Genomic DNA, 27,941 nt, shown 5'->3' on the forward strand with positions numbered 1-27,941 from the left:
TAATGCAAGCATTCTCCACTACGGTAATGTATTTCACTAAATCTATCAACTATAGGAAGCAGTACTTACATTACTTGTTACATGCATATATAACAAACACCCAAAACTACTACTACTATAAGAGAATCTAATTAAGTTATACACAAGAAAATGTCTTAAGAAAACATTGGCAGAGATACAAATCAGTATCAGTCTGTATGTAAACACTGTCCACATGCATTATCAGTTAATATGTCTAGTTCACCGTCTCTTCTGCGAGTGCGATATATTTTAACATGCTCCTATATACCACTAAGGTTTCGAGCATGTCTGGTCCGGGGGATCCCGTCTCTGGACAGCCAGAATCCTGATCCGGGATAGAATATCTGTCTCTTGTACACCATTTATCCAGGAATCCAAGCAGAGTTACTGTCCTTGTTATAAGCAACAAAATACTGTAACAACCAAGTCTTCGATCATAACAGGAATATTCCACCAAATATTACCGGATACCCAGCTTGCGAAAATGTCATCACGTTTCCGAGAACACATGCAGGGTGATCACAAACATACAATAATTAACATACGTAAATTATGTTCACAAATATAATAAAAATAAAGGGTTGAGGTAATATATATATATTTGATTAGACATCAGTATACATGTATATAATATTGTTTAATAATACAAAGTTGAACTAAATATCTGACATATCTTCTTTTTTCATTCAAACTTTAAAAAAAGCGTCAACTAAAACCTGCAATCTGAGGAAATATAGCTGCTAGCTAGGTGAGTTATTAAGTTACGTTATCCACACGTAGTATATATATATATAAAAAGTAGTGCACCCACCACAGTCTAAAGAATCATGTGTATCAGGCATTGACTCAATATATAATACAACCCAGAATATAAACTCAACAAATACTTTAGTTTCTTTATTTTATTGACTACAAAATATATTTAATGAAATACAACATGCAGGATAATCCATGTTAAACATTTATTGTGTTGTGTGAAATTCAGTCACTTCATATTAATATTAATTCATGTCTTTTCGTAGACACACATTAATACTATTATGATTGCAAAAGCATTTTCTTTCAAATATAGCATATTAAGAATCAATAATCGTTCAGGAATTAATTCTCTTTCAGTCGCAATTGGACCGAACTTCATAGGCATAGCAAATGTCACAACTACTAAAAAACATATATTTTTTAATTATAGCAAATTAGGACTGAATAAACCATTCAGGAATCAATTGATTTGCAGTCACAACTTAGCCAGATTTCATAGTCAGAGCAAATGTCCCTACTACTATAACGATAATGGTTGCAAAATTCATAGTCATAGCAAATGTCACCACTACTACGAAAACGACTGCAAATTTATGATTATTATTGTTTTAAATCATAGTAAATTATGACTGAATAACGCGTTCAGGAATTACTTCACTTACAGTCACAACTGAACCGCACTTCGTAGTCGTAACACATGTCACCGCCGGTCTGGTCGAGATGCAGGCACCTGAATCCGTCGGGGAGAGCACACTTTATTTTCTGGCCTGCGTAGTCGGCCATGGGTCCCGGGCCTACGACGCGACACTCGATACTGTCCATCTGGTTCTCGGCGCAGAACGAGTATGTCTTGCGCAGGCTGTCAATGTTTTCGACGTCGCCACGGTTCGCTGGTGTCGGTGTGTTGGCACTCATCCACGCCGTCCACCCCGAAGATGTACACACTGCTGGATGAATCTGCTGGACGGTGGGTGACACTGGCGGCATCGCCGATGGAGACAGAGATGGCTGGGCGATGAAAGGTGTTGTTCCTGTACAGAAGCCCATCCGTTTAAGCTGACCACTGTTGCAGGTACTTTAGTGAAAAACAAAGCAACAACACAATGATATAGTGTATGTTTGGTTTTCTCCACTAAATATTATTTTGTACGTACCGGTACATGTATATTTTTTATCATCTATAAGCTGTAATGGCTTTGATAATAAAGTTAGTTTTGTTTAACAACACCACTAGAGCACATTGATTTATTTATTATTTAGATCTCAAATGTTTGGTAATTTTGATATATATATAGTCTTAGAGTGGAAATGTGCTACATTTTCCATTAGTAGCAATGAATCTTTATATGTATCATCCCACTGAGAGGATAGCACACACCACAGCCTTTGATATACCAGTCAGTGGTGTACTGACTGGAACGAGAAATAGCCCAATGTGCCCACCGACGGGGATCAATCCCAAACCAATTGCTCATCAAGCGAGTGCTGTACCACTGGGCCACGTCCTGCCACTTGGTGAACAATAAAATAACAACATAATGAGATAGCATGCATTTGTATTCTCCACTACTCCTTAGCCATATCATCAACGTATTATTTAGTATGTAAATGTCTATTTTTGTCTATCTATAAGCTGTAAAGCTTACGGTAATAATGACAATTTAATGTAATTTCCTTGACTATTTCATATTATATGTTTTATACATGTATGAGAGGGTCAAACAATTAAAAACAAAAACCTGCAACCAAACTGAAATAGCTGGTGCCTAGTCATAGGATAATAGAAATTTAACAGCTGAATCAAATGTATGGAGCTGAATCAAATGTATGGAGCTGAATCAAATGTATGGAGCCGATACTGGTGACCTAATTTACAACTGGTAAACCAAAGATCTGCTACCGACTCATGTTTCATAGGAAAAATGATCTCACATTTTGTTTTCTAACACACAGATATTTAATTAAAAGGTCAGGTATCTTTTGACTCAATAATAGTTAATGTTACAATGTTGGTTTAAATAGCCATCATAACATATGTGCATTACGTCAGAGTTTGGTGTGCGAGTTGGGCCCACCAAGAAACATGTGCTAGAAAAGCACGAACCTCCTTGAAACAGTTAACAACTATTTCATATAATAGAAAATCTTTATGAAATTAAGTTAAAATTACTGTTTGTTTTGTTTAATGACACCACTACAGCACACTGATTTATTCATCATCAGCTACTGAATGTCAAACATTAGGTCATTCTGACATACAGACTTAGAGAAAACCTGCTACATTTTTCCATTAGTAGCAAAGGATCTTTCATATGCATTTTTCTACAGACAGGACAGCACATACATTGGCCTTTAATACACCAGTTGTGGGGAACTGGTTGGGACGGGAAAACACCCAGTTGACCAGAGAATGTGTCCACTGAAGGGATTCGATCCTGTGATGAAAGCACCTCAGATAAGCACTCTATAGCTCGACTGAATAAGCCAGATCCCGACTCCTATATTTGGTTTAAATTAAAACATCTTTCTCAGAGGCCTATACCAGATTTCACAGTCGATCCGGCAAGCCTTGGTGTCTTCAATGCGTTCTCCCTCTCTGTAACTCTTGCCGTTGATCACGCAGGCTGTTGTTGTGCAGAAAGGTTCGGGGATGCACTTCATAGGGGACACGCTTCCATCGAACACCTGGCCTGGAGGACAGGTCTGCAGGTCACAGCCCTCAAAACACAGGTCCTTCTTGCAGTCCACGGTGATGCTGTCAAACACAAGCCGGTTGTCGCATGTCTTCTTGGGGCAGGTCGAAACACACGGGTTGTACGTCATGCAGTCTGGGCATTCAATGGCTGCAGACGAAAAACAGACAGAAGTTTTGTTTCACCATGTCTAATCCATGTTAAAATCTACTGGACCTTATATGGAAATATACTGATGGAAAGAAATAAGGGAACACATGGAATTGTAGACCAAATGTAATTCACAACTAGCGTAGTAATGTCTGTATTTCATACCAAGTTGTAATGTGGGATTGAATGTCTGTAGTGTTGAATGAGCTGCCTATATGTCCCCAGTCAATTTCTGACAATATCAGTTGATTATTATATTATTTCTTGTTGCTATTTCTTTATTTCTTTCCATCAGTATATTATAATTCCAAAGTCAAAAGTTTGTTTTGTTAACAACACTACTAGAGAACTTTTGATTTATTAATCATCGGCTATTGGGTGTTAGTGGTTAGTTGTTAACGGTTAGTGTGAGATATGTCAGTATACTTACCACACAGATCATTGCTTCTCCAGTGAATGGGCGTTCCTTTGATGGCGCATTCGTGGGCATAAGCTGCAATGGCTGTACACAGACACTCACAGTCTCCACCCAGATCGCAGGCACAAGCATCGAAAATACACCTGTCTAGGAAAGGCTTGTAGTCAACCTCCGAGTGGCACGGTTCAAACAGGTCCGAATGGATGATGCCACACTTCCTCTGAGCCCACGGTTTCCGATGAGGGTTCACCTGGCACGTATCGACCACGGCCTTGGAAGGACTGCAGTAGTCGTGCGCCTTCCAGCTGTCACCAAACGCTGTGGCCGACACGGACGGAGGTCCGCCCTGAGGCATCTTGAAGTCATCCTTCTGGTCGCCGTTGAAGTTACCACACAGACCAGCAACCTGAACATATTGTAAGAGTTAAATATTGAAGTTACCACACAGACCAGCAACCTGAACATATTGTAAGAGTTAAATATTGAAGTTACCACACAGACCAGCAACCTGAACATATTGTAAGAGTTAAATATTGAAGTTACCACACAGACCAGCAACCTGAACATATTGTAAGAGTTAAATATTTAAGTTACCACACAGACCAGCAACCTGAACATATTGTAAGAGTTAAATATTGAAGTTACCACACAGACCAGACACCTGAACATATTGTAAGAGTTAAATATTGAAGTTACCACACAGACCAGCAACCTGAACATATTATAAGAGTTAAATATTGAAGTTACCACACAGACCAGATACCTGAACATATTGCAAGAGTTAAATAATGAAGTTACCACACAGACCAGACACCTGAACATACTGTAAGAGTTAAATATCGAAGTTACCACACAGACCAGATACCTGAACATATTGTAAGAGTTAAATAATGAAGTTACCACACAGACCAGACACCTGAACATACTGTAAGAGTTAAATATCGAAGTTACCACACAGACCAGCCACCTGAACATACTGTAAGAGTTAAATAATGAAGTTACCACACAGACCAGACACCTGAACATATTGGAAGAGTTAAATATCGAAGTTACCACACAGACCAGACACCTGAACATATTGGAAGAGTTAAATATCGAAGTTACCACACAGACCAGACACCTGAACATATTGTAAGAGTTAAATAATGAAGTTACCACACAGACCAGACACCTGAACATATTGGAAGAGTTAAATATCGAAGTTACCACACAGACCAGACACCTGAATATATTGGAAGAGTTAAATATCGAAGTTACCACACAGACCAGACACCTGAACATATTGTAAGAGTTAAATATTGAAGTTACCACACAGACCAGCAACCTGAACATATTGTAAGAGTTAAATATTGAAGTTACCACACAGACCAGCAACCTGAACATATTGTAAGAGTTAAATATTGAAGTTACCACACAGACCAGCAACCTGAACATATTGTAAGAGTTAAAACAAGTTATTCTAAGAGTACTGCTACAGAAATACAGGTATGTCCCCTACCAGGCCCAACAAATTTGCATATTACCTAATCTCCTAAGTTCAAGGGCCATTACTCTGTCAAAAATGGGTAAAAGACTTGATCTGTAGCTGTACATGAAAATGCTATATACAAAATTTCAGTTTCAGTATCTTGAGGTATTGCAAAAAGAAAGTTTGGAAAACAAATGTTCATGTCTCCTAAGTTCAGTTATCTCTGTGCAAAATGGGTAAATTGCCATGAAAGTCAAATTAGATCTTAACAGAATATGATAAAGCTATATATAAAATTTCAGCTCAATATCTCAAGACATTGCAAAACAAAAGGTCCAGAAAACTATGTGTGACAGCATGACAGACGGACAGATGGACCGACAGATGGACTGACATATGGACAGACAGATGGATCAACAGAAGGACAGACAGACGGACTGACAGACGGATCAACAGACGGATCGACAGTCAGACAGACAGATGGACTGACAGACGGACAGACAGATGGATCGACAGACGGACAGACAAATCGACAGATGGACAGACAGATGGATCGACAGATGGACTGACAGATGGATCGACAGATGGACAGACAGATGGACTAACAGACGGATCGACAGTCAGACAGACAGATGGACTGACAGACAGACAGACAGATGGATCGACAGACAGACAGACAGATGGACTGACAGACGGATCGACAGATGGACTGACAGACGGATCGACAGATGGACTGAAAGATGGATCGATAGATGGACAGACAGATGGATCGACAGATGGACTGACAGATGGATCGACAGACGGACAGATGGACAGTCGGACAGACAGATGGACTGACAGATGGAAAGACAGACGGACAGACAGATGGACTGACAGACGGATCGACAGATGGACAGACAGATGGACTGACAGACGGAAAGACAGATGGACAGACAGATTGACTGGTAGGGGACTATACAATGAGGAAGTTGTACCGCAGCACTGAATGAAAAAGGTTCCATATTTTATGTTCTAAATTGTAGCGTGGTACAAACCATCTATAATCAGACAGATGATAGTTCGCGTGACATCTGTTTCCATGTTTGACATCCATTAGCCAGTGATTAATATAACAAATCAATGTAGTTTAGTGGTGTTGTTAAAACAAACTTTTTATTATTATTTTTTTACACTATATCCAATGCCATTCTTTGATCATATGACAGTGGTACAGCGCTCACTCGATGCGCAGTCGGTGTGGGATCGATCCCCGTCGGTGTGCCCACTGGGCTATTTCTCGTTCCAGCCAATGCACCACGACTGGTATATCAAAGGCCATGGTACTACCCTGTCTGTGGGATGGTGCATATAATAGATCCCTTGCTGTTGATCGAAAAGAGTAGCCTATGAAGTGGCAACAGCGGGTTTCCTCTCTCAATATCTGTGTGGTCCTTAATCATATGTCTGACGCCATATAACCGTAAATACAATGTGTTAAATAAAACATTTCTTTCTTTGATCATATCATCTGGCAATAGTTGCTATCAACGTCACACGAAATATTTAAATTCTACCATGTCAGATGGCTCACCTTGTTTCTGTGCATGGTGGAAAGTTGAATATACACTCGTGTTCCCTTATCCCACATGATGTTGATGCCCAGGCTCGTGTTTATGTACACAAAATTGCCCACGTCCTTTATGATGAAGGGTGATCCAGGTTCCGGTATTACTGGCTTGCCACGAATCAACTCTAGTCGGTAGAAGTCGTGTTCTCCCGGCTCCCCAATGATGATCTCAATAGCCTTGGTACAGGTCACTCCAGACGTTCCACACGGGATGTTCTCCGTGGTCACTTGGAACTTGGTCGGGTTTGTGGCTGTCGATTTTACCAGTGTGTACATACAAGCACCCTGTGGAGAAACAAAACCGAAGCCATTTTAAAGTCATAAATCTTACTTTCCAAGATTCAGATCTTTTAAAAAGCAAGTTAACAAAGACTATTTCATTGTTTAGATATGTTAGTTGGGAGGTCGTGGGCTTTTAATTTTTTAATGTTTATTTATTTTTATTATTATTATTATTTTAAAAAAATATATATATATTTTTTTTAAATTTGAATGACACTAATCATTATTTTTTATTATTATTATTATTATTATTTATTTTTATATATATTTTTAATTATTATTTTTTTATTCTTTTATTGGAATGACACTAATCAATTAATTTTGACAATTTGAGTATTATGTTGTTTTATAAAACAAGTTCACTTCAACAAGGCTGAGTAATAATGCCAGTTAAGTTTATATCATGGTTAACAACCTGGAACTTGTATTCCTTTCCATCAAATGTGGTGTAGTGCGAGTCTCCTATAGCACTGCAGATGGCCGGGCAGTCTTTGTTTCCACACTCCCACCTGCGACTCTTACACACACTGCAAATAAAAACAACAAGCATTCTGAGAACATTCGTATCTCCAAGTCCACGAGCCAAGTACCACCAGAATTGTACTGAAGCCAAAAAGGCCCTTAGAAGTAGTTGCCCATAACGGCAAGGTTTAAATCAGATAAAATTAAGAGTTTTTACATATTATGTATCCACAAATACAATGAATATACAGACACTGATATTCTAAACAACGAACTATATTTAGTATGTAATTTAAATTATCAAAAGATTTTATTAGTTGGAAACTTCTTACAATGGCAGCAAATTGAGAATAGCCTCTTTAATTAAAAAAAACAAATGAAAAACACCCCCAAAACTTTATAACGTTCTTCCGATAAAAACTACAACTTACCACTGATTACAATCCATGGTTATTTTATTACCCTCATAAAATGTCTTGCTGCCATGGTAACATAGACTTCTTACAATGGCAGCAAATTAAAAATAGTCTATTTAATAAAAAAATTAAAAAATTTAAACTACAACTTACCACTGATTACAATCCATGGTTATTTTGTCGCCCTCATAAAATGCCTTGCCACCGTGGTGACACGGACACATGGTCTTGTTGATGCAGTTATCTCCCTCTTTGACGAAGCCTGGCTTGCACTCGCACCCTGCCTTGCAGTTGGCATTGGAGCAGGTGAGCGGGTCATGCATGTTGTCGCACGTGACGGGACACGGACTAACGCACGTGCTGTACTCCATCTTGTCTGGACACAGAGATTGGACTGGCCTGTGAGTCACGGTGATGGGCGGCCCCGTGCCTTGGGTGGGTATCGGCTGGCAGTTCCATTGGGCTCCCGCACAAACACTGGAAAAAAAAAGAGTTTGTTTTGTTTAATGATACCACTAGAGCACATTGATTATTAATTATCGGCTATTGATGTCAAATATTTGGTTATTCTGACATATTGTCTTAAAGAGGAAACCCGCTACATTGTTCTATTAGTAGCAAGGGATCTTTTATATGCACCATCCCACAGACAGGATAGCACATACCACAGCATTTGATATACCAGTTGTGGTGCACTGGCTGGAATGAGAAATAGCCCAATGGGCCCACCGATGGGGATTGATCCCAAACCAACTGCGCATCAAGCGAGCATTTTACCACTGGGCTACGTCCCACTCCTCTTGTTGTTTCACAAACACTGTATAAAAATTGTAGTTATGTAGTATATAAAGAATAATACAGGAGTACCCGCTGGGAGACGATTGAGGCAGGCCTCTCTTCAAGGATTTATGGTATTTAACATATACTTTACAGATATTTCACTGGTTGTTAATACATGTATATGAGTCATATTTGTATTAAGGGACTTGGAAAATATTTTTAAATTATTTTTAAAAATAAACAAATAAATAAAATAAAAAATAATAATAAAAAAATAAACTAGGAACATTTTAAAAATTATTTTTACAAATAAATAACTTTAAAAAAATAAAATAAAAATAAATAATTAAATAAATAAATAAAATAAAAATTACACAAAAATTAAATATATACAGGTATATATATTCACCATATCTTTCCTTCCTTTGCAGTGACGAAGCCGGGTGGGTACTCTCGGTTGTCAAAGATACAGGGACACATGGCAATGTCGACACACTGGTCGTTGTCGTCGAGGGTCTGACCCTTCGGACAGTTGCAGCCTTCCACACACTTGTTGTTCTCGCCACAGTGCTCGTTCTCGGCCAGGTTCCGACACGTTCTCGCACACGGGCTGCCACACACCTGGTACTCCTGTCCACCGGGGCACTGCAGGGCTACAAACAACAAACTATGTTAAGACCGTTCTCGCACACGGGCTGCCACACACCTGGTACTCCTGTCCACCGGGGCACTGCAGGGCTACAAACTACAAACTATCTTAAGACAGTCCTCGCACACGCGCTGCCACACACCTGGTACTCCTGTCCACCGGGGCACTGCAGGACTACAAACAACAAACTATCTTAAGACTGTTCTCGCACACGGGCTGCCACACACCTGGTACTCCTGTCCACCGGGGCACTGCAGGTCTACAAACAACAAACTATCTTAAGACAGTCCTCGCACACGGGCTGCCACACACCTGGTACTCCTGTCCACCGGGGCACTGCAGGGCTACAAACAACAAACTATCTTAAGACAGTCCTCGCACACGGGCTGCCACACACCTGGTACTCCTGTCCACCGGGGCACTGCAGGGCTACAAACAACAAACTATCTTAAACCGTTCTCGCACACTGCCACACACCTGGTACTCTGTCCACCGGGGCACTGCAGGGCTACAAACAACAAACTATCTTAAGACCTTTCTCGCACACGGGCTGCCACACACCTGGTACTCCTGTCCACCGGGGCACTGCAGGGCTACAAACAACAAACTATCTTAAGACCGTCCTCGCACACGGGCTGCCACACACCTGGTACTCCTGTCCACCGGGGCACTGCAGGGCTACAAACAACAAACTATCTTAAGACCGTTCTCGCACACGGGCTGCCACACACCTGGTACTCCTGTCCACCGGGGCACTGCAGGGCTACAAAGAACAAACTATCTCAAGACCGTTCTCGCACACGGGCTGCCACACTCCTGGTACTCCTGTCCACCGGGGCACTGCAGGGCTACAAACAACAAACTATCTTAAGACAGTCCTCGCACACGGGCTGCCACACACCTGGTACTCATGTCCACCGGGGCACTGCAGGGCTACAAACAATAAACTATCTTAAGACAGTCCTCGCACACGGGCTGCCACACACCTGGTACTCCTGTCCACCGGGGCACTGCAGGGCTACAAAGAACAAACTATCTCAAGACCGTTCTCGCACACGGGCTGCCACACACCTGGTACTCCTGTCCACCGGGGCACTGCAGGGCTACAAAGAACAAACTATCTCAAGACAGTCCTCGCACACGGGCTGCCACACACCTGGTACTCCTGTCCACCGGGGCACTGCAGGGCTACAAACAACAAACTATCTTAAGACCGTTCTCGCACACGGGCTGCCACACTCCTGGTACTCCTGTCCACCGGGGCACTGCAGGGCTACAAACAACAAACTATCTTAAGACCGTTCTCGCACACGGGCTGCCACACTCCTGGTACTCCTGTCCACCGGGGCACTGCAGGGCTACAAACAACAAACTATCTTAAGACAGTCCTCGCACACGGGCTGCCACACTCCTGGTACTCCTGTCCACCAGGGCACTGCAGGGCTACAAACAACAAACTATCTTAAGACTATCACCAGCCACAGCGAAGCAGCAGCGACAACCATTTTGTTCAAATAATAACAAAGTAAAGTTTGTTCTGTTCAACGACACCACTAGAGCACTTTGATTTATTAATCGTTCACTATTGGATGTTAAACATTTGGTAATTCTAACATATAGTCTTGGAAAGGAAACCCGCTACATTTTTTCATTAATAGCAAGGGATCTTTTATATGCACCATCCAATAGACAGAATAGCACATATCATGGCCTTTGATATATCAGTTATGGTCCCAATTTGCCCACCAACGGGGATCGATCCCAGACTGACTGCACATCAGGTGAGTGCTTTACCACTGAGCTACGTCCCCCCCCCCCCCCCCCCCGAGTGCTACAAACAACAAATCATGAGTATCACAACCCAGGCAATTAAGATAATAGCTGTGGTAAAAACAGTCTCCAAGGCATTTAAATTCCACAGCTGTTTTGCCATTAATGTAACAGTATGTGGCACAGTAACAATAAACAATATGTCAGTTTAACACGTCCTGCAACACATACCACAGTCGGGAATCTTGAACCTCCAGTTGATGCGGATTCCTTTAGCGGCACAGTTGTCGGCGTACGTGCCCAAGTTGGGACACATGCAGTCCTTGAGGTTGTCGGTGCAAGCACACACATCGTACAGACAGTCCTCGTAGAATTCATTAGGGTCGAGAACAGCATGGCAGGCTGAATGAGAGATTGCATTACATTACATTACATTATACTGCAAAGCATTTTAATTACATTTACATTACATTATAAGCATTTCATTATATTACATTAAATTATGTTATATTACATTATACCACAAAGCATTTCATTATATTACATTATACCACAAAGTATTTCATTATATTACATTGTACTACAAACCATTTCATTACATTACATTTATACTGCAAAGCATTTCATTATATTACATTATACCACAAACCATTTCATTATATTACATTAAACTGCTAAGCATTTCATTATATTACATTATACCACAAAGCATTTCATTACATTATACAGTGAAAATTCTGAATTTCCTCAGTAAACCGGAATTCCCTCAAAACTGAACTTATTTCATGGTCCCATGTTTTACGCAGCTTTAATCACTGAAATTAACCTCTTAAAACCAGAAACCCCTCTACTCTGTATACCAAACCACTTGTCTGGTCTCTTTGAATTTATTTAATACAAATTTCACCTCTGAAGACCTTACACTATTTACTTTGCATTACATTACATTACAATTAAAATATACTACTAATAAAGAATAATTATATACAAGATTTTTATTAATTTGGTTATGTTGAACCATGTGGATAATAAAATAATATCACAACCAACCTTTGAAGACGTCACTCTTCAGATGATCACAGGCCTCCTTGGCTTTCACTTTCCTCTGTGCATTAACGTCACACGGGTGGGGCTGGGGCGTGGTTGGCATGTCGGTACAGGTTTCTTCGGTCTTCCACTTGTTACCAAATGCGTTCGTGTTCGTCTCAATGTCTCCTTCCTTGGTCTTGAAGTCGTTGTTCTGGTTGCCATCAAAGTTGCCACACAGCCCCATCACCTGCCCCTTAAAGGACGGGGGAGCCTTGATGTACGCTCTTGTCCGTCCGTCCCACAGGATCGTGATTCCATTGCTCAGCTCGGCCTACAATCATAAACAACTGAAAACAAGTGTTCGTAGAAAACTACTAAAGTAATACATGTCCCCTACCAGGCCCAACAAATTTTTGTTATCTCCTAACTTCAAGGGTGGTAACTGTGAAAGATGAGTAACTTGCCATGGATAGAATAAGGAAGGAAGGATGGATGGATAGATGTTAAATGTGAAAAATGAGTAAATTACCAATGATGGACAGATGGGTGTGTGAGTTTGGATGGGTGGGTTTTGGGTTGGTGGGTGGGTGGGATTGGATGGATAGATGGATGAGTTTGGATGGATGGATGGATGGATGGATGGATGGATGGATGGATGGACAGACGAAGGACGGACAGACAAATGGATAGAAGGACATACAAATAGACATAGGGATGAACAGGCAGATGGATGGATATATGGACTTATGGATGGATAATAGATAAATAGATGAGTTTCGGTGAATGGATGGATGCACAGATGGATGGATGAATGCACAGATGGATGGACAGATGGATGGACTGATGGATGGATGGATGGATGGATAAACAAAAGGATGGATGGATGGACAGATGGATGGATGGACAGATGGACAGATGAACGGATGGATGGACTGACAGATGGACGAATGATAGAAAATGGCTGTCTGATAAAACGGACAGACTGACCTGCATGAAGAGCGAAGACACCATCTTGATCTTGATTCCGTTTCCCTCATATGGGAGGCGTGTGATCTGCTTGTTGTTGATGAACAGCTGGTGATTGTGGTCCAGCTTGATGGTGTTACCATTGATATCGATTGTCACAGACTTCGTACACGACGCCACGCCATGTCCACATTTGATGTTGTCCACGATGATGTCGAAGTTTGGATTTTTTATCAGGTAATAGGAGCAGGTGCCCATGAAGTTGAATCTCTTTCCATCAAACGTCATGTAGTGAGGATCACCAATTGCCGAACATGTTTTCTCACATTTCTTCGTCGTGCAGTCCCAGTGACCCGCCTTACATGTGCTTCAAAACAAAACAAAAAATAGTTTGTAACTACTGGATTATACTTCTTCAAGTACCGAATTTAAAGTTAAAGTCTGTTTTGTTTAATGACACAACTAGAGCACACTGATTTATTAATAATCGGCTATTGGATGTCAAACATTTGCTAATTCTGACTTGTAGTCATCAAAGGAAACCCGCTACATTTACTCTATTAGTGGCAAGGAATGTTTTATATGCACCATCCCACAGACAGGATAGCACATACCATGGCCTTTGGTATACCAGCTGTGGTGCACAGGCTGGGACGAGACCGAATTTAAAGTGGCAGACCCTAGTTTGAACCATAAACAATGGACACCAATATTGGTTAATCTACACAGCTGTAACACATTTTGATAACGTTACAATGCAGTGAAACATGAGTCTGTGACAGTGAAACAGGAAAACATCCTTAAAATGTACACTGGAGCTGGTCTTAATGATCGGTACTTCTCAGGGAAATGTGCATCAAATATGAAAAATGCATTCTGTGGTATTAGAAACACTTTGTATGTACAGATATGAATAATGTAAACAATAAAAACTAGGGTCTGTCACTTCAATATGTAGTGTCCGATGTATTATTAAAAATCTATTTGCATGAGTATGTGTGAATTATTTCACATTTGAGTGTATGTAATGTATGCTATATGAGCCATCACATGAGAAAACCTACAACTTAGGATGACATCAGAAACCAAGTAAATATGGCTCTAAGTTTGACGTTGTTTACTTTTATGTTGAAAAAGTGACACCACTGATACTGTATATTTACAAGATCATTAAGATATATTTTAAATAGTTTCAATACTTGAGATTTGGTTTTTAAGGTTAATACCCGTTATGTGCTAAAATATATATAGATTTTTTTTTTACAAGTTGTAGGTTTTCCCATATGACGGTTCATATAATGAAAAATGTATATAAAATCAGTTATTGGAAATATATCTAAAAATTTAATACATTTAAGTATTGAGTGTTGTTAGTTGGTTTGGTGGGTGGTTTTGTGGGTGTAATTTATTTGTCTATCTCTCCATCTGTCTATATAAAAATAAAACCAATATAAAAAAAAACATTATTGTGAAAATCAGGGCAAATGTTATATACCATAAACTGTTATTGTAGAAATCAGGGCAAATGTTATATACCATAAACTGTTATTGTGAAAATCAGGGCAAATGTTATATACCATAAACTGTTATTGTGAAAATCAGGGCAAATGTTATATACTATAAACTGTTATTGTGGAAATCAGGGCAAATGTTATATACTATAAACTGTTATTGTGGAAATCAGGGCAAATGTTATATACTATAAACTGTTATTGTGAAATCAGGGCAAATGTTATATACTATAAACTGTTATTGTGAAATCAGGGCAAATGTTATATACTATAAACTGTTATTGTAGAAATCAGGGCAAATGTTATATACTATAAACTGTTATTGTGAAATCAGGGCAAATGTTATATACTATAAACTGTTATTGTAGAAATCAGGGCAAATGTTATATACTATAAACTGTTATTGTAGAAATCAGGGCAAATGTTATATACTATAAACTGTTATTGTGGAAATCAGGGCAAATGTTATATACTATAAACTGTTATTGTGAAAATCAGGGCAAATGTTATATACTATAAACTGTTATTGTGAAAATCAGGGCAAATGTTATATACTATAAACTGTTATTGAGAAAATCAGGGCAAATGTTATATACCGTAAACTGTTACTTACCATGTGTTGCATTCCTGTGGAATTGTCTCCCCTTGTTGAAACTCCTGACTCTTGTTGAGTGGGTGTTCACAGGGACATGCGTTGGGAGAAATGCACTGTCCGTTGTGCAGGATGGTCCCGTCACGACAGAAACACCCGTCCACGCACGTGTTGTCGGTGCAGGTGGGCGACAAGTCGGTGCACTTCTTCTGACAAGAACTGCCGCATTCCTTGTACACCATGTTAGTGGGACAAGCAATAGCTGAAAATGGCAATTGTAAACTGAGGGTAATAATATTCTGTAAAATGTGTTTTCTGGGCATCAAATAGACAATAACATCTGCAAGGCTAATGACATCAGAAAGTGGGGATGGTCAAGTTAACTGGTCAAGGTTCTGTGGTTAGATTGTGGCCGTGTATTTCTTTTAACATTCAGTTGGTTCCGTGGGAAAATATTTCAGTTTACACTGGACATAATATTATGGAGCTTTTAGAGTTGCAGTTGTTATTGTTTATTTGATGTCTGCAAATATCATTTCTGACCAAAGGTGTTATTTTCTAAATGTTCAAATATATTGTATAATACATCACAGTACCAGTTCATGAAATTGTATGCAAACATAAAGGTAATTGTTACCAAAGAAAGGTATTTTAAATCATAAAAGTTGTTCTAGTGGTACTAACGGCATCTCTGAGTTGTTCTCCAAGAAATCTTCATATTCTTTTGTAAGCAAGCCCTGGAATAGCTTTCGAAAGTGTTGCAAGAACAATTTGTCGTTCCGCCAGCTGCACAGCAGTCCGCTTTGCATATTTCAACATAGGGAGCCGGGTCAACTGCCTGCATTAGATAACAAAATATAAAAAATTAGGGAGCCAGGTCAACTGCCTGCATTAGATAACAAAATATAAAAAATTAGGGAGCCAGGTCAACTACCTGCATTAGGTAACAAAATATATTAAAAATTGGAGAGAACTTCTAAAACTACTTCACCTGGCCTCAATACAAAGGCATATTTTCCTAAGGATAGTAGTTTGGTCCGAACATCCCAACAGTCAATGGGATGGCCTAAAATTCTTCTACTGAGTCTTAATTCCTGGTCTGGTCATATGACTAAAACTTCTTTCTTTTTCCTTTGCTCTTCACACTTGGTTAGCCGCATGAAATTATCACTATTGTTAAAAACATTTTCAGGAGATGTATCGTAACATTTACACTGATAATCATACAGAAAAAGTAAGACATCTTTATTATTTCAGAATTAAAAAAATACAGTCAAACTTCGATAACTCCACCTTTGATCTCTCGGAAACTTCGATCTCTTGATCTGAAGCAACCGTCCCAGCCTAGTTGTTATACAAACTAGTAATAACGGCCTTCGAAAACTCGATAAACTCGATTTCTTAACCTAATTCTTTGGTCCCACCATAAAGATTTAATAGAGTATGCACCTCTAAAACTCGACATGTGTGAATTGATCAAACTGTCGTTGCCGATAGTATTTTAAACACGAATGTATTGTCAATTATGTCAATCAGGCGAAGCGCGCCCGTCTCAGGTTGTGTTTGCTGTCGAGAAATTTGGTGATAATTACAGAATAATAGATCGCCAACTATGTTGAACGAAATGATCCTATGTTTGGTTGTCAGTGGTCGTACATGGTGGAGACCCTCTCTACGTAATACATAATTACAGATATAGTCTGGTTAACTTCAAAGAGCATTAACATTAATTTTCGTAATTGCTCTCAAAGGCATTAATTGTGTGAAACTTTAGCTTTTCTATTTATGTATCAGTTAATGTATATCAATCACAAGTCATTTAGTTTGGTTAAAAATTGATACATCAAATATCGAGCAATCTTGGAAAGGACCCGGGGATAGCCAGATCGGTTTTAAAACGTTCTGCTTTCTTGTCATCAAAGTAATCTCGCGTAGGGCCCAGAAATAGGGGTGGGTGGTTAAATTGGAGAAATAAAGTAGAGGTGCAAAGCATAAATATTTTTTGTAAAACAAATGTACTTAGTGTTATTAGGCATTCAGTGTTTTATTTGTTAGCTACGTTCTGTCATGTTTTGACATCTGTAAAATATATCAATGTTCATTATATCATTTACTTTCTGTTATTAATATATGTTTGTGAATGTGTGGTGACAGTGATATATTAATTCGCCTTTCAACTGGGGATGCGTAGTTTTCAGAGTAGTAGTTCAGAGGTAGGCAGCGAAGCACATGCTTCTAACAATACTAAGCAAAATCAACCAGCTGCAATGCAGTTACAAATTTGGACTCTTATATATTCATTTCGAAAACTCAAACTCCCTGAAACCCGTCCTCGTCCCCTTCAAGATCGAGTTATCGAAGTTTGGCTGTATAACTTTTTATTTTTTATTTTTAAAACTTGCTTGAAAAAATCTATATATGCTGGTTGTGCAATAATGACCAGTCTCCAATAAGTAGCGGGTGTAGGGCCCATTTGAAAGGAATAAGCACCTTCATAGGTATTAGTGGAAATATGGTATTCTAAAAAAAAAAAACGACAACACTAGAGCACAATGATATATTAATAATCAACTATTCAATGTCAAACATTTGGTAACTTTGAGTCTTAAAAAGGAAACCCACTACATTTTTCCATTAGCAGCAAGGGATCTTTCATATGCATCATCCCACAGACAGAACAACACATACCACGGCCTCTGATATACCAGTTGTGGTGCACTGGCTGAAACGAGAAATAACCCAATGGGCTCACCGACACTGACTGCACATCAGGCATGCACTTTACCACTGGGCTATGTCGGGCCCCAAGAGAGAAACAGAGACAGAGAGAGAATTTCAGAATTTAAAAAATTAGATATTTGTCAGACTGTCACATTTGAATTATTAGGTTTTTTTGTTTTTAATTTCTAAAACTTGTTCTCAAATATGTGCCAGTCTTCAATAAGCACCAGGTCTGGTACCCATTTGAAAGGAATAAGCACCTGGGCATGTATTAGAGGAAATATGGTATTCTCATAGACATGCTTACCAGTCTGCAGGTGCTGAATGCGTTGTCGTTGAGGAGCTGTTCACAGTTGGTTGTGGCTAGACTGGTAACTCGGCTGTGTTCCGCCGTGTCCGTCTGGCACGCCGTCTTCTGGGGAACGTCAGGACACTGAGCTGAAATATCAGCAACAAACTTTTGGAAAATATTGTTTCAAACTGAATTACAAATATACAGACAGCTGCAACATTAGCAACAAACTTTATCTGATATGTTCCACTTTAAAAGTTCACCAAGTTATCTATTAAGCTTCAAACATGGCAGAAACTCAGTTTGTAACAAAATGTGAATTATTACATGAATTTATTTTACTAAATTAAAACAAAATTTGGCCATTATTTTTAAAAGTCACAATATGCAAAGTTGGCGATGGTCAAAGCTAAATTCCAAATCGAAGGACAAATGTATAAACAGTGCAGTATCTCTGAAACTTGCACAGCGAATTGCATAGAGGATAATAAATGAGTTACCAGTTATTATCAAATTTATGTCCCGAGTAAAATAATTTTCAATTGTCACGAGCTTTAGCGAGTGACAAATGAAAATTATTTCACAAGGGACATAAATTTAATAATAACTGGTACAGAGTTTGTTATTCTATTTATTACCTCAGCTATTTTTCTCTAAACGTCTTTATTTTTTACGCACATACACGAAGGCCAACCTGTATAGAAACGATGTAAAGCACTTTACGCACTGTTCTGATAATTGCTATAGCTTTGTAATTTAATCACGTTCATAGATAATTTTTAAAAACAAAATTTCTTTTTATTCTGCTAAAAATCTATAATGAATTGCATTAAAGTGGCATTTTGTTATAAATTTAACACTAAAAACAGAGAGCCGTAAACGTACAAAGTCTTTAAAGTACATGACGTCATTTTGTGTGTTTGCCAAATTGTGACAACATCATATTTAGTACCATCAAAGTTCATTGGTTTGTAAGTGTCAAATTGTCCAATAGTATTGTTCGTTAGACCAAGAAAGAAAGAAGTGTTTTATTTAACGACGCACTCAACACATTTTATTTACGGTTATATGGCGTCAGGCATATGGTTAAGCACCACACAGATTTTGAGAGGAAACCCGCTGTCGCCACTACATGGGCTACTCTTCCGATTAGCAGCAAGGGATCTTTTATTTGCGCTTCCCACAGGCAGGATAGCACAAACCATGGCCTTTGTTGAACCAGTTATGGATCACTGGTCGGTGCAAGTGGTTTACACCTAGCCACTGAGCCTTGCGGAGCACTCACTCAGGGTTTGGAGTCAGTATCTGGATTAAAAATCCCATGCCTCGACTGGGATCCGAACCCAGTACCTACCAGCCTGTAGACCGATGGCCTGCCATGACGCCACCGAGGCCGGTGTTCGTTAGACCAATGCAGAATATTTCTCACTGAGAAAATATGGAAAATATTTTCCCTGTTATGAGTGGCCGCTGGGGTAATAAAATGTGATACTGAATAAAAGTTAACTGTAAACAATTGTTTTGCTTTTTCATTGATCTTATTAACATACAGAAGATGTTTATTTAACAAAGTGTCTGTAGTAGCATAAAACACAAGACATTTGCTATGAACAATGAATAAAAAATTATGACCACCGTCAGTTTTTGAAAAATAATTGAATTGAAATGTAGTCATACTTATAGGGAAAATATGGTACTTCTAAAATAGTAACATAAAGATGAAGAAATATTTCTAACCTTCCCCCAGTAAGGTTTTCTTCCAGCTGGTTCCAAAGCTGGATGCTGATTGGACAACAGCTCCCCCATCTGCTGTGAAGTCATTGGTTGGATCTCCATCATAGACTCCGCAAAGACCACACGTCTTGCCCTTCAGGTCCTCCGACAGCTGCACGAACACCGACTCTCGGCCGTCCCACTTGACTTTGTAGCCCAAACCACTGTGCACGGTGATGTACGACCCAATCTGCTCAAAGACCACGCCGTCCCTGGAACTGGGAATCATTACGACATCGGTATCCCAGGTGATCACCGGTCCGGTGGCGCCGTGACGCAGTGAGATCTTGGTGCTGCCCTGGTAGATGTCGAGTTCTCTGTGGCACTGCCCTTGACAGCTGCGGTCATTCATGACGTGGATGTCGAACGTGTTGAACGAGCAGTCTTTGGTGAGAAGATAGCGGCACTGCCCTGTGAATGTGTAGATCTTGCCGTCAAACGTCCGGTAGTGGTCCTGGCCCCACGCCACGCACGAAGCCGCTCCCAGATGCACTGGAAGATAACAGAAGAAAATTGATCCTGTAACTTACCCATAATATCCATGTCATAAAGCCATTTGATATTTACCATTATTAACTTGGTTAATATTTCGCTGTCAATGCATTATTTGTTTACAAGCTAACAAGATCTGTATACTTGAGCGTAATGTTTTGATAAGATTTAGTTAAAGTGTGCAACTTCAAACTACATTTGTGCTAATTGCAAACATGTCATATTGATGAAGGAGGTGCCTTTAGAATTGTGATTTACTAAATATCGAATACAAATGTTATTTACTCATGTTTCTTAACATGTAAAATATCAATCTTGTCTACTTTAATTGGTGTTTGTCCAGGCAAAGCTTTGACAAATGCTGATTAATGAATCCTCTATACATAAAATATCACTTTTAATCAGTGCTTGTCAGATACAATTTTCTAAGTTCACTCTTTTAAAATATTTTTGGAACTGGCATCTGTAGTTCATTGTAGCTTAATGAATCCCATATTAAAATTAATATATTTACGGTATTAGGGTTCATTTAAGAGTATAATTAAAAATATTCAAAGACCTTTTAATCACATTTCCAACTATTTTAAGGACTACCTTTATAAAACCATTTAACATTACCTACTCCATATACATACACACCTTGGTAATTAATTTCTAAACAAGTATCCAATGACTCAATGATAAGCAAACCTGTGACTCAATGATAAGCAAACCTGTTCATTCAATATAAATTGACACTTTCCACAACTTATTTTTTTTTGTGGGAGTGTGCCAATTCTGGTATTTGAGTAAATTTCTACAACTTATGCTGTCAATTTATCTTGCGAGTGTGCCATTTCTGGTATTTGTGTAAACTGATACTTTCTGGAACTTGTTCTGTCCTAGTAATGCATTTTACAAACCATATATATCTTTTTTATAAACATGAGTAAAATGTATTGTACTCTCATCTTGTTTTTTAAATTCAAGAAGATTTCTGTAAAATTTAAAACACTTTTTGAGGTTTATCTAGACCAGTTTTTAGTTGACATGAAAAGACATGAGTTTCTTTCTCTGGCTTACCTTGAGGTTTTGGTGTCGTATCTGAAATCAAAACACACTGGCATTATTGACATTTCTAACACCATTTACTTAGAATATGTAATGAGCTATGATTTATGAAATGATGATACAGATTGAAACAGGTATTCTTCCTAACAGCACATTTGGCTTTACAATTGGGGATGCTACTGTTTTAAAGTTTTATTGGGGTATTTGGGGTGGGGGTTTTGGGGTTTTTTTTGTATGTGCATGTGTGCTTGGGTGCGTGCATGTATGTGTGCATGTGTACATTTGAAACGACACTTCGAGACCTGGAAAAAACGGAAAATCTGGCATATGCCGAAAAACTTTCACCCATGAAACATGCATGTGTGTGAGTGAGTGAGTGTGCGTGCATGCGTGCGTGTGTGTGTCTGTCTGTGCATGCATTAAAACGCTTTAATCAAAAGTATCAATAAACATTAGTATAAAAATTATAACAAAGATTTAAGCTGGCCTCTTTTCTTAAATCTTTGGGCTCGCATTTTTGTAGGGGGGGGGGGGGGGGGGAGGAGGATTTTTTCTGGACATTATTTTTTTCTATTAGCATTACTGCCAAAGAGCTACATGTATATAGGGTTTCAAATGAATTTATAACTAAACCTTTTTATATGGATTACAACTAATATTGGGGTTAGAATGATGGAAATACATGGTGAAAAGGTTTTAGGCCATCTAATTTTGCCTAAATATCGCTATTTGTTTTGCCCGAATTTGAGGATTATATCTTCAGAACTAGGCGGGTGGGATTTGTCCCCACCTGCCCCTCTGTCTCATACGCTAAATAATGAATGGTGTTTTTTTTTGTATTTATAGTGCTTGGTGCATCGTGCAATGATTTACCCAAGATGCAGTTTGGGATGGACTGTTTTGGTGGCGTCCACGTTCCATCGGCAGTACACTTGTACGCAGCAGCCGGTGCCTTCTCAAACTTGAACGTCGGCTTGCACGTGACAACACACGTGGTGGCAGTGGCCGCAAGATCAGTGCTGCACTGAATGTCTCCATTTTGTGGGGCCGACGGTGAGGCACATTTGTCAATGTCTACAAAACAAATTCCATTATTAACATCCACATAAATTATTGAATCATATCAAGACACTATATTCATAATTAAAAAGAAATGTTGTAAGCTATAAATGCACAATAGACTGTCAAATTAATTTATATGTGATGACATGATTTTGAACAACCAACACAAAACCCAATCATAATATAACAAGCTTCTAAAACCCATCCACCAAGACATGAAATTAACAAGGAAGGAAGGTAGGTAATGTTTTATTTAACGATGCACTCAACACATTTTATTTATGGTTATATGGCGTACAGACATATGGTTATGGTCCACACAGATATTAAGAGAGGAAACCCGCTGTTGCCACTTCATGGACTACTCTTTTCGATTAGTAGCAAGGGATCTTTTATATGCACCCTCCCACAGACAGGGTAGTATATACCACGACCTTTGATATGCCAGTTGTGGAGCACTGGCTGGAATGAGAAGTAGTCCAATGGGCCCACCGACGGGGATCAATCCCAGACCGACCGCACATCGAGCGAGCGCTTTACCACTGGGCTATATCCTGCCCAAAATTAACAACAAATGCTGTTCAAAGTGTACAATATGCTTTGTGATCAACTACAGTCAACTACACAAGCAGCTTTTGCCTTCCATCTTAGTGTTAACAGTATATGTATTTCATATGTAGTGAATGAAGAATTCTTGATTTTCTGAAACAATATAAATCTTAGGTTTTCATCAAAATTTGTCTCAAGTGTTCCACATTGCTGATAAAAATTTATGTCTATCTTTGAGACTAATTTCTAGAACTACTTCTCAAATTCCAGCACTTGCTTCCATCTTGAAAGCTGAGACGCAAAGATTGCTTCCTATTCCTCAAAATTATTTTCGAGTCTTGATCCATATAAATGAGCAACAATCGCATCTTGTTTGTAAAATCCAGATGCAAATCTTGCAACAACCATTTGTTAGACATCTACCGTAATAGACAGATTAAATATGTGCTGGGCAAATCTTGCAACAACCGTTTGTTAGACACCTACCGTAATAGACAGATTAAACATGTGCTGGGCAAATCTTGCAACAACCGTTTGTTAGACACCTACCGTAACAGACATACAGGTAGATTAAAGTTGTGCTGGGATGAGGTATAAAGTATGTTCCTCTTATTTTCAGCATGATGTACTTAATCAACCTACATATAGTATCCTAATGTAACTTTATAACAATTTTAAATGTTTCCCCGTGACACCATATATACTGAACATCAGAAGAAATGCTAATGATTTTTGTTTTTTTCATGATAAAATTAAATTGGTAAATAAACTGTCAAAATGTTCACAAAACATTGATAATTTTTATTGACACAATAAACTAATAGGATTCCATATGTCGAGAAAGTCATTCAGGCTACCTGGAGGTTACATATATATCGAGAATGTCATTCAGGCTACCCAGAGACAACCACATGTTGAGAAAGTCATTCAGACTACCAGGAGGTTACATATATGTCGAGAAAGTCATTCAGGCTACCTGGAGGTGACCCACATGTCAAGAAAGTCATTCAGGCTACCTGGGGGCGACTACATGTCAAGAAAGTCATTCAGGCTACCTGGAGGCGACCACATGTCAAGAAAGTCATTCAGGCTACTTGGAGGCGACCACATGTCAAGAAAGTCATTCAGGCTACCAAGTTCTTAATTTATGATACCGGTAACCTGCATAAATGAGTTATCACACACTATGCTTGTTATCAAAAACCTGATTAATTAGCAATATTTCTGGTCAACTGAAAATTGACTAGCAACTATTGTTTAATGTTTTACAATTGTGTAGCTATCTCTGAAACTGTGCTTAGTTTAAATTCCTGTTTCTATTAACAGACTTACGTTTCTGGCAAACTGTGCCTGTGAAGTCACTGGTACATTGGCACTGGTTCGGCCCCACACATCTTCCTCCGTTCAGACATTTGGGATTACATACAGCTGAAAATATTTAGTGAAAACCAGATTAGTTCAAATTAAAAGATAAATTCCACTGTATATCAAAGGTCAAGAAAGTAGTTTTAGAATTTAAGAATTAAATGGCTTGGCTATACATGCTTGATTTAATTATCACATCCTCCATTTTTCATTTCAACTTATTTCTGTGCTTATATCCAATTAAGGTTCAAGCACACTGTCCTGGGCACACATCTCAGTTATCTGGGCTGTCTGTCCAGGACAGTGAGTTAGTTGTTAGTGGTTAGGGAGAGAGAATATGGTGTAGTGGCCTTACACCTACCCAATGAGTCATTAAAACTCGCTCTGGGTGGGAGCCAGTACCAGGCTGCGAACCCTGTACCTACCAGCCTTATATGTGATGGCTTAACCACGACATCCCCAAGGCCGGTATTTAAGAATTAAATGGCTTGATTATACATGCTTATCACATCCATTTAACATATATTGCAATTTCTCCCCTCCCCATCTTCTAAAATTGTTTCTTGAAATATAAAACAAACATGACTACAGTTTATAGTTTATATATATGTTTGCTATTAACATAATGAGGGACAACAATCTGAACTGGGTCGTACGATCAAACCTCCTAAAAAGGAAGGAAGGAAATGTTTTATTTAACTATACATTCAACACATTTTGTATTTAGGGTTATATGGCGTGGGACTTATGATTAAGGACATATTGAGAGAGGAAACCTGCTTTTACCACTTCATGGGCTACTCTTTTCGATTAGCAGCAAGGGATCTTTTATATGCACCTTCCCACAGACAGAATAACACATACCACGGCATTTGATATACCAGTCATGGTGCACTGGTTGGAATGAGAAACAGCCTAATGGACCCACCAACAGGGGTATATCACCACAACTGGTATATCAAAGGTCTTGGTATGTGCTATCCTGTCTGTAGGATGGTGCACATAAAAGATCCCTTGCTACTAATGGAAAAAATGTAGTGGGTTTCGTCTCTAAAACTATATGTCAAAATTAATGTTTGATATCCAATAGCTGATGATTAATAAATCAATTAGCTCTAGTGGTGTCATTAAAGAAAACAAACTTTAACTTTTGTTTGTTAAATAAATAGTGAGATACTCACGAAGACATTTCGGAATGACGGTGTCATCAAAGTATTTTCCATTATAGTTGTCACATCCCCGCTCAACAGTCGCTTGTTTATTTTCAAACTGGTATCCTTGGTTGCAAGTTGCTGTGCATGTGCTGCAAACATGAAGATACAACAATCATACACTTTCTAATTATGTAAAATAAAAATAGGTTTTTGATTAAAACCATAAAATAAAATTCTCAACATTTCGTGAACTAAATGTTGACATTATCAGGAGAAAACTAAGCATAAAAATCAGTCCACATAAACAAAAGTATCCACTTGAGGCACAGCCTCTGACATCGCTAGTGGCAGGGTGGGAGGGTTAGTAAATTTGAGGTGGGCAGAATTTTTAATACGTAATTTAGAAAGTATCCTATAATTTATCTGCGATGTCTGAAATATGATTAAAGCCAAACATAAACTTGACTGCTCAATCGAAATATTTTCCAGTGAATGTGAGTAATTTAGATGGTCTACTAAACTAAAGTTATCAGACTATTTATAAAAAATAAATATAAAATTTTCAACAGTGGCCAAAAGTTTTAGAGTCTGAAAAGTCCTAAGTTGGAGGAAGGTTTGTCGCAGGTTGACGTTAGGGATTGAAGAAGATCCCAGTCCTCTTGAAGTTGGGGAGATACTGTTGAAGATTTCCCACTTTCCAGACAAACGTTGTGTATTCCTTGATCAGCAGAGTCTTCAGGATCCGGTGTAATGTTCTACAATCCATGTCCGGTGTTAAGAGTGCCTGTCTGTAGAATCCGCCGACAACAGCTGTGATAACAATGCTCTTGGACTTGTGATCCTCTCCTGTAATCACTTGAGTGGTGTAGAACCCCTCTTGGTTGGTGAATGGCTTCAGTTTCTCCAGTCTGGGGAGTACTGGTAAGTCTTCAATCTTGTCAGTATCTCGTGTAAGGTTGATGTAGTACTTAGTGGGTAGTTTCCCTACCGCCATTCGCCAGTCGTCGTCTGTGGTCGTTGCTGACAGTACTGCACACTCAGGTAGTGGAGAAGTTGTTTTTCGCTTCTCTTTCTTGGCTACTTGTTCGACATGGGCTTCACTATTGGTGTGGATAGGAGCCGGTGGAGCTGGAGTCAGAGGCGACTCGGGGTTAACCGGTGCTGCGGCTAACTTCGGAACAGGCATAGGCTTGACCACCTTTTCTGACATAAAAGGTTCTGGTTTCTTCAGTTTGGGGAGTACTGGTAAGTCTTCAATATTGTCGGTATCTCCCGTAAGGTTGGCGTGGTACTTGGTGGGTAGTTTCCCTAGCGCCATTCGCCAGTCGTCGTCTGTGGTCGTTGCCGACAGTACTGCACACTCGGGTACTGGAGAAGTTGTTTTTCGCTTCTCTTTCTTGGTTACATGTTCGACATGGACTTCACCACTGGTGCGGACGGGAGCCGGTGGAGCTGGAGTCAGAGGCGACTCGGGGTTAACCGTGGTGTCAACCACAATGACGTTGGGTGCAGCAGCCAACTTCGGAACAGGCATAGGCTTGATTACCTTTTCTAACATAAGAGGCTGGGCTGGGGGTGAAAACTAAGAAGGGGTCACCACCGGCAGTTGAGTCACCAGTTCTGAACCCCCCTGTGCCCCCTCTGGCACACATTTACTCTTCCAAGCCCTCTTCTTCTTTTTGGTTTCTCCATAAACAAGGGTCACTGCTGCCTTGTTCCTAGTGTATGAGACATGGTACTCAACTAGTGTACCAAACATTGTAATCATCGCCCCCAGGGCAGAGGGGAGATTGATCGTACAAGGTGCTACGTCCTTTCTCATTGCTTAGCAATCTGGAAATCCAGCATACAAACAGGAGAGCAGCATTTAAAACCAGGACTAAAATCAGTTCAAATAAATAACAGGAGTTA

General features: G+C 39.3%; 1 protein-coding gene across 1 annotated transcript; it reads right to left on the reverse strand.

Moving 5' to 3' along the window:
• Window positions 1-908: 908 nt before the first annotated feature.
• On the reverse strand, window positions 909-26,184 carry LOC121380706 (SCO-spondin-like; the record flags this gene model as incomplete). The annotated part of the gene is made up of 18 exons (XM_041509656.1): window positions 909-1,855; window positions 3,323-3,623; window positions 4,054-4,447; window positions 7,080-7,400; window positions 7,813-7,924; window positions 8,429-8,752; window positions 9,465-9,708; window positions 11,706-11,876; window positions 12,525-12,834; window positions 13,491-13,836; window positions 15,594-15,834; window positions 16,257-16,410; window positions 18,601-18,731; window positions 20,323-20,850; window positions 21,913-21,933; window positions 22,774-22,974; window positions 24,844-24,939; window positions 26,058-26,184. Coding segments are annotated over 18 exons (4,443 nt in total), but the record flags the coding sequence as incomplete, so codon positions are not given.
• Between the last annotated feature and the right edge of the window lie 1,757 nt (window positions 26,185-27,941).

The sequence above is a fragment of the Gigantopelta aegis genome, chromosome 9 (genome assembly GCF_016097555.1).
Source record: "Gigantopelta aegis isolate Gae_Host chromosome 9, Gae_host_genome, whole genome shotgun sequence".
Classification (NCBI taxonomy): domain Eukaryota; kingdom Metazoa; phylum Mollusca; class Gastropoda; order Neomphalida; family Peltospiridae; genus Gigantopelta; species Gigantopelta aegis.